Genomic DNA, 9,216 nt, shown 5'->3' on the forward strand with positions numbered 1-9,216 from the left:
TGGAAATGCGGATATCATATGTCTGCAAACAAACTATGGATTTGCACAACCATTCAAAACCACAACATTAAATATTAAGTTTGAACAGAAAGAATGATCATTGAATCTATTTTTACAACATTTTATGTACTACTCAAGACTAAAAAACACACTAAATACACTGTTCATTTTATCATAGAAACCAAAATTCTGAACTTCCTGACAAATTAAAATTTTGAATCACAAACAACAAACAATTCAATATAAAATAGGTGGACAAGAATAATTGTAGTTTATGTTGAGAACAATTAAATACATTTGTCCAGCTGAAAATAATAATACATAAAATATATATGAGATTTCTCGCAGAAGGATAATTCACGTACACAGCAGAACTATCATTTTAAGTAGTCCGGTGTAAAATTATCAGTTTTTAAAGAAACCCATGTATGAATGTTTAGGATTATCTGTTTTGTTTGTGCTGGTAAAACAAAAGATATTTCTACCAAGCAGTTTTAAGTGTACACGGCCTATTAGTTGTAAATATTAGAGAACAATGAAAAACGACTGATAGAATTCAATGGTATTTGAATGCAAATATTGATCTAATCCAACTCCATGATATCTCAATGCACTAGAACCACTTCAATCTGGGCTAAAACCAGCAAAGCCTGTAAATTTGTGTCTGTCATCAAGCTGCATCTTTGAGATGGATCCACTTTAGCTCCTCATTGCAGATCTCTCTTGTGAGAGAACTCTTGATTGGGTCATCAGTTGATAGACTGTCTATGACAAGCAAAGCCTGGCTGAAGAATGTAACCGACCATTGGAGGCCCCACAATTAACATGAGCCAGAAACATGAATATCCAAGCTGCATCAGTTGCCATTAGTGAATCTTTTCTGATAAAGCTTTAAAGAAATGGAAGAAATTAACACTTAATTTTGCTACAATATTAACAAATTTACCTGCAGGAGCATAGAGGGGGCGTCATTTACGTGAGTCCTTGTACTCCTGATTTGTGCAGCAGAAGGACTGTTGGCATTGGTGATATCCCAAAAGGTTCTCTTCCTTCCTACAGGCGCAGGACCTGGAGATTTAAATCTATTGGATTGACGGGGACTCTTTAGGCTACCAGATTCACCAGGGTATTGAAATCTTCTTCCCATCCTAAGCGACGGGTCACAGACATTTCGTGCTAAGGAGTTAGTATTATGGCCTTCTGGCATTAGGGGCATAATCTTTCTGAGCCTTTCTGAAGGGGGTTTCACAGAAGAACTGGATATCAGTATGGTGGACTTCAAGGCATTATTTTTATCATTTGGCTGAGTAAAGCTCAGAGTTTCATCTTTCGCTTGAGGAGAGGATTTTTGTGTGGACTGGTTGGAAGAGGATTTTTGACAAAGCTTGCGAATAAAATCTTCCTTCTGTTTGAGCTGTAAACCATGCTCACGCTTGAGATCTGTGATTTCAGCTTTTAACTTTTTTTCTTTAATGGCATACTCCTTGCTTAAGGTCTGATTATCTATCTCCAGGGTTCTGATTTTTCTTTTGAGGTCCTTAATAACCTCCTCTGCAGCTTTACCGCCATCATGATAAGATAATCGCCTTGATGTTGTTTCAGGTGTTGGACATTGATTAATCTTTGAATGGTATCTGTCAGTCATCTGGGTTTCTATTGCAGTAGGCGTTAAAGGTGAAGAAGGGACAATAGAAGAAGAGGACAAAGCAGGGGAAGATGCCACACATTGGCTTTGAAGTGTAAGTATTTTCTGTTGGTAGCGAGCAATCTGTGTTCGCAATTGTTGGTTCTCCTTCTGTACTTCAAGCAGCAGCTTTAACTGTTCAGTCTGGGATTCAGGATGTTGAAACTCTTCATTGGCAACAGAAGCCTTAGAAACAGATAAAGAAGAATCTGTCATTTAATGCCTGATCTGAATGTCATTCTCTACAAGACCTTTATGATTCAACTCTGTGTAAATATTTATGATAGCTTTTGCAGTCAAAACAAATTATGATTAATAAATTCATAACTAGTAATTACCTTTGTGCGAATCTCCTTTGCCCTATCAGCCCAGTGAAGAGTATTTTGGGTTTCTCCAAAAGTCTGAATACTGGGACTTATATTTGCAATCATTACTGTATGACAAGCTCCTCCCAGTGAATCCTGATATTTTAATGTGTTAATCATCAAAGTATCCCCTCTTATCCATCTACAGTACAATGAAATAGGAATACAGGCAAAGCATAGCAATTCTTCATCATTCAAATCAATCAAAAAACCTAGAGGGCCAGGATCGGATATGTAATTTTAAGATCCAAGCAACAAGTAAAGCCTTCTTGACTTCCCTCTAATAACTGGATCTCACTACAAACAGTCAAGTAAATCTTAATGTCTATGCACATTTATGTATATTTGGCGAACTGAAAGAATTCAACAAAGACACAAACCTTAAGTAGTTGTGTGAGTTTGGAATTCCTATATGGTATATGCTTTTTGCCTTCAACCAAGGCATTTATACAACTGCTAAGTGCAAGAAGTGATCTATTTATGTTGGCTCCTTCCAGAGATCTAACAGTTCGGAGATCTGTTGCAAGAGCTCTCTCAGAACCAGCCAAATCTATGAGAGACAACTTGCCAACACGGGTAATAGTAGCCGAACCCTCTTTCTCTGTGTACTCCGCTACGACCTACAAAGTAAAGATGGTATGAACTTGGAGCTAATCTATTGCTAAACTTAGATTTCAACTATTCACAAATGTGAAAGTCATACCTGCAAGATAGCATGTGATCGGGACGATGTCTCATTCATTCGAGTGGGTTCAGTTGTTCTATTCTGGTTACCTTGTTGAAGTAATGCCATGACCTTTGATGATAAAGGAAGGCAAGAATTTAAGAAAAGTTATATCTAAATGAGTAGAATGATAAAATCATTCTAAAGTCTGAACAACACAGAAACATACCTCATCAGTGGAGTAAGCCTGATACTGAGTAAGCCCAGCTGCTACAATCCCCTGGTCATTTCATAGTAATAAATGGGTTGGAAAATGCATGCAATGGAAAAATATGAGACCAAGCAACAAATGACCAAACGTTAAATACCTGCTTATCTTCTCTAAGTACAAGAGGCCTGCCGGGAGAAAGCAAATCTCTGACTGTTTCATTATAAACTTCCAAGTAAGACAAACGAACAACATGGTGACCATTACCACTCCGTTGTCTAAGCTTCATAAACAAATCTTTAATGGCTAAAACCATCACTCCTGGATTCTGTATGGTACCCAACATTGTGTATGTCTTCCCTGCACCAGTCGCTCCATAGCAGAATACAGATCCATTTCTCCCTTGTAAGACACCCTCTACAAGGTCCGCCGTTCTGCAACAAAAATCTAAACATTGGATTCATAACATTGGAATGGCATGCAATATGCGTAGGAAACAGTCAGTGTAAAGCAATTAGATATTGATTTTGCTCTTCTAGTTCAATTTCAGCGACTTTGAGTTTTTGATTTGTTTTCTTGAAAAATGAAAAAACCAAGAACGGGAAAACGGAAAAACAACAGTTGAGCTGACACAAATCATTTAAAAAGAAAATTCATATACACTAATCCAACCTTTGACAATATATATATATGTATCTTGCTAGAAGTTCAATGAAACTATGAAGCAAGTCTCTAAATGATTTTCTTTTGTGATGAAAATGCCATGTGCTTTTTGTTACAGTTGAATTTGTAAGGTGAACATGGGTGAATTCCAACAACACACTTTAGCAGATTGATCTAAATCTTGATCAGCAGTACATTTTTTTATTAACAGTGAAAGAATTTATAGCTGAACTCTGAAGGCCTAAATTACTTTACCCAAATTAGAGTCCCTTGAAAGGGTTGAATCAGAATTTAGAATCAGGACTGGTCGATGCCATAAAACTGTGAGGGCATTATTCAGAGTGTTTTTATTTATATTGACTAAATTAGCCAGTGATCTGAATTTCCTACCCTAAGTTTTTTGTGTAAAACTACAAACCGACCGAAGAAGAGGAGAAAGCTACTTACGTCGTACGGTAGACTTCCTCCTGACCAGTTACGTCCGGGAAAGCTACGTCGAATGCAAAATGCCGGCCTTTTACCCTCTTGAGCCTAAGATAATCAGTCTCCATGCCATATTCTGTGATATATACATCCCTCTTGTTAACAACCCTAACGCAACTAGTGGAACCGGCTTCTTTCTCCTTTCTTGACATTGGCCTCAATCTGACATAAACCATAATCCGAGCCCCCTGTTCCCCGCCTTTGCCCCCACCGCCTTCTGAAATGGTCTCCAGCTGACCCCCAACAAGCCCACCAAAGCTCTTGCTCTCCTTATGCCCAACCCCAATCATGGTAAGCCTCCTGGCCACACCTATGCTGCCCGTAGAAACTGGTTTAGGGCACGACATAGCCGAGGGATCCAGGTTCGAATCCCTTACCCTCTGTTCTTTGATAAAATTGCACTGACGCAGTACCGGAACTGTGTCCGTCTTTTCTGGGTTTTGAGGTACCTTTGATTTCCGCTTCTCCGCGGAGGTCACTGAAGTTATCTGCGGACTAAGGAGATCAATGCTTGCATGAGTGGTTTTAAAGGGCTGATTTACGGGCCTTGTACTAGAATTATTACTACCGCTGTTCTCATTGCTCTCTGCAATGTATCTCATTTTTTCCTTTAGTTTATAATGAGGATTCCTCATGGCGGAATTCTGATCCTGCTCGTGTGCATCCTCCTTGAGACGTGTTCGAAGAGCTCCGGGACTAGTTACTGAATGTGACCTTGTGGCAACTGGCATGGCGGCTGAATGCGCCCTTGGAGCAAAATTAGCCCTTAGAATTGATGTGGGTAACGAAAATTGTCCTCACCCATTTGAGATTTCTTCCCGAAATGGCCGGTGCAAGAGAAGTAGAGCAATATCGAAGCAGTAGGAAATCAACTAGTTTACTGTGGAAATCAAATGATCGCAAACAAATGGGAGTTATGAGAAGGGATTGAGAATGAGATTGAGATTCTATCATTCCTAAAACTTTGGCTGATCAAATGAAAGGACAGCTGGCATTTGGTGGCTGCTCGTGTGTTGATCTCAGCTATCCGTTGCTGTGCAAATCGACGGTGGAGATTGGGTGGTTTTGAATTCAAAAAGTATCAACGGTCGTATTTAACGGTCTGATTCACGTTGACTCTAACGGCCAGTTTCTGTACATAGGGGAGTGCTTCGGCCCACCTCATCCGTTGAAGTTTGCAATGATTTCATGTTCGAAATCTTCCGTGCACGAGGGGTAGCATTTTGATGTCATAATTTCATGGCAGGGTTTTCACATTTGCTGCTTTGCTTTGGGGATGTTATGGGCCACTTTTGTCACTAAAAGTTTAAGATGAAGAGGGAGGGCATTTCAAAACACATAGTATACCTTGATGAGAGAAGACTTTAAATAAATATTTAAGCTTACTAGAAATTAACTTAGGTAATTAATTGGGATTTTTAAAAATCAGTTTAAAATATTGATATTTAATTTAATATTTGATGTAGATGTTTGGTGTTTCTAGATTTGATTGTGTGTGTTTTTGTACTGATGTTTCAGATCACACTCTATGATTCGTTGTCTGGATTTCTTTATATTTTCTATTATCATGATGATGGATCATAAAGTATGATCTGAAACGTTGATGCAAAAGCGCATAGAGTAAGATTTGGAACATTGATGCAAAAGCACATAGAGTATGATCTGAAACGTTGATGCAAAAGCGCACACACAATCAAATTCAAAAACAAAATATAATTGATCTCACATATTGTGGAAATATACTCACTCTTGTTGTAGATGGTTGCTCTTAGAAGTACAATTTTTGTAGTTTCTTAAAGGTACATATTTAATTGTGTAGTTTTTTGTTGACTCAAAAAACTACACAATTAAATCATGATAGCAATATCACAATGGTCTTATAGGTGTTCATATTTTTACAAAATAGTCAAACATTTAATTGTAATATGATATTTAGTTTTAATTTTGATTTTCAAAGTGTTGAAACTTTAAGATTTGTTTTTGAATTATAAATTTGATGGTGTACTCTCCAAATTCATTCCTATAATGTAGACCTAAATTATAACTAATAAATATAATTTGGTAGAAGGTAGATAACTAGAATTTGTTTATGTCATTTTTTTATGTAGCAATGTTTAGGACCATATTGAGAGAATTTGTAAAATTGCAAGGGTCAAATTATCACAAGTTAGACGCTTAATACATTAATTGTCCTGGTTCTAAGAGGCTTGGGAACAAGATACAAGCATGCAAAGAACATAAAATGATGTATCCTAATAAAATGAAATCTAGGAAAACTTTATATATGTTATATAAGTTTTGAGTGATCTCCAACCTAGAATGTTCAAATAAGAATGAATGAATTTAGATAAAATAACCAACCACACAAATCAACACAAAACATGGACTAGGTGGATTCACAACAATTAATAATAAATGTTGAGGAATATGGTAAAACTATTGTAGTAAAAACTTATTCAAAGTGTATACAAATTTAAAATAAAATTATTTCAATAAGAATAACATAACCTATTATTATGTAGACACACAAATCATATAGAAACATTTTTTGAATGGAGAAACATGTGAAGAAAAAAATCTTACTAGAGAAAGAGGACAAGTATTTATTGATCTTTAATGTATATCATATAATATCGATTTGATAATACTATGAGCTCTGACAATTGTGTAATGACTATGAAAAAGATTCAATAGAAATCATTGTTTATACTTCCAATATAGAATAGAATAGAGAAGCAAAAATCATAAATGATTTTACCAAGATAATATACACAACATCTAGATGCAAGAACTTCAATCTCAACTTGAAGAACATCCTTTTAGGACAATGACTACATCAATGGCTTTGTGTTGTTATCACATGGGCTGAAATAATAAATCTCCAAATAGGAAATATAACTACAAAGACAATTTTAACCAAGAACTCATTGACAAATCACATCCTCAAGTTTTAATACTCAACTTGGAGTCCACTAACTCATGTGAGTTCCATCCATTAATATTAAACTATCTTCCTTCTTCCTCCAGCCCCTCGGAATGGCAACATGTCTAAATTGAATTCAAATCCAATTTTTTTAGAGTGATTGAAACCTTATCTAATTATTAATTAATTAGCTCCTTTAATTACTTTATCCACGTATGCTAAACATGTGTGTCTTTTTCCTATCTATTAAATTAGGCCAATGATAGCTTAAGTTGATCAATCAATATGATTGTGACTCCTAGTACTAGCTAATTTGATTTTTCCTTTGCATTTTTATTTTATTGTTTGATTCATCCTTTTATAAGGATTCATTAATTCCTTTGAGCAATCAATACATAAATCTTAGATTGTTGAGCATATTATTTTGGTTGATATTCAGTATTGTGACAAGTGGTATACTTTTAGTTGATTATTGGCTTGTGAAGTTGGATCATCAACATCTACAAGGTATAAAAGAATAACTACCAAGTTCTTATCCATATTCTTGAGGATCTAGACTTGAGACAATATTTGTACACTTTGGGGTCAAACAAATGTTGTTTCATGTTTAGAGTGTCCCAAAACCTATAAATTTTCTACTATTTAATTGAAATCAAGTTATTCAAGTTTTTGGTGTTTTTTTGTTAAGGGCACAAACATTGAGACAAAACCAAGCAACTATGAAAAAGATAGGCATTGTGGAGATAATTTGGCCTTGTTGTCACACTTATAGTGACCAAGAACCCTAGAAATGTGTCTCAAACACCACAATCTAAGATCAAGAAAGTTGGGGTAAAAAAATTTAACTGGACAAAAATTTATACGACCTTATGATGCCTACAATAGACCTTAGCTCCTACATAGAAGCTACTCTTTGCAAACAATTTGGGGACTAAATTTAGTGTGCAACATCAGTTGTTCATCATTGTGCAAGTTGTCCTTGTCTTGACGTCCCTCTACAACAATGGTTACAAAGAGCATATTCCATGGGAAATATTATGATTACAATAATCATTTGCATAATGTTTCAACATAACCTTTGATGGTTTTAAGTTCATATTATACTACAAATATTTCCAAGTGAATATAATTATTTTTTTGGTGATTATATATTTTTTCCAACCATAGGGGACATTCCAAGAACATTTTGCCAACAAGTTGATGATGTCAATAATACAACCCCAATTGAAAGGCTCTTAAAGCCTCCAATTTCCAAGATTTCTTCCCTTCATTTTTTTTGGCCATAATCTAGTCATACGTAGCTATAATCAAGCAAATGAGATTTCATTGGCAAGGTACTTTTGTTATTAATCCAATAATGTCAATTTTTTTTGCATATTCCAACACTTTGTACCAAGCATATGAGGTGAGATTTGTTGGCATGATGACGATGATGGTGTGCAATAAGTTTAGATGGGAATTTTGGTTAGATCATCATTTGTATTATGTCATTGCTAGCAACCAAGTGATCTACAAGTTGAAGATCAGTTATATCGAAGATAGGGTTTATTAGAGAGCTGAAATAGATAGGGTTTCACTTTTTAAAAAAAAAAAATTTAATGACTTTATGTAATGTTCTTAAGTTAATTAATCACTTTTGATTTATCACTAATGAGATTTAATTGACTATAGTACACTTTATGTTATATTTTCATGTTGAGTTGCCTTTTAATTTTTCACTAAGTGACTATAGTGCACTATACAATCTAATTTAATGTTGAGATTTATTTTAATATTTTATTTAAAACATTTAAGTAAAAAGTTCTTTTTAAATAAATATTTGCATAATATGTAAACTATATAGTGCAAATATGAACTATTTTGACCCATTTAAAGTGATTTTTACTTAATAATCAATTAGACATGTGCTAAATAGGAAGTTTAAGTTGTGTAACTCAATAACATGTCTTTTTTTTGAAATATTTTACATGCAAATGCATCTAGAGAATGAGATTTACCTTGTCAAAACCAAATGCATGTAAAGTCAACGCATATTTTCAACACATGCAAATGCACTTGGAGAGTTCAATTTTTCTCTTGGAGACATGTTTTTGACTTAGACAAATGAAAAGGTAAAAAATAAAACGTGTTTGCATGTCTAGAGTTTGATTTGCATGTAAGACACATTTCTAGCCTAGGTGTCGCATGCAAACAACCTCCTAGAGTGTGATTTGTACTAAAACGTGT

General features: G+C 35.1%; 1 protein-coding gene across 2 annotated transcripts; it reads right to left on the minus strand.

Annotated features, from left to right (window-relative positions):
• Positions 1–265: 265 nt before the first annotated feature.
• LOC149575825 (ATP binding microtubule motor family protein) lies at positions 266–5,261 on the minus strand. 2 transcript variants are annotated; one of them, XM_089815621.1, is made up of 8 exons: positions 4,032–5,261; positions 3,082–3,355; positions 2,943–2,993; positions 2,753–2,845; positions 2,430–2,669; positions 2,023–2,145; positions 947–1,870; positions 266–785 (listed from the first exon to the last, which is right to left on the minus strand). In XM_089815621.1, the coding sequence occupies exons 1-8, from the start codon at positions 4,796–4,798 to the stop codon at positions 750–752; spliced, it is 2,508 nt and encodes an 835-aa protein (XP_089671747.1). In that variant the 5' UTR covers positions 4,799–5,261; the 3' UTR covers positions 266–749. The 2 variants fall into 2 exon arrangements, with proteins under 2 accessions (XP_089671747.1, XP_089671746.1); XM_089815620.1 differs by having other exon boundaries at positions 266–851.
• Positions 5,262–9,216: the final 3,955 nt, after the last annotated feature.

This window comes from Cupressus sempervirens, chromosome 2 (genome assembly GCF_028749045.1).
Source record: "Cupressus sempervirens isolate cs-2001-9-10 chromosome 2, ASM2874904v1, whole genome shotgun sequence".
Classification (NCBI taxonomy): Eukaryota; Viridiplantae; Streptophyta; class Pinopsida; order Cupressales; family Cupressaceae; genus Cupressus; species Cupressus sempervirens.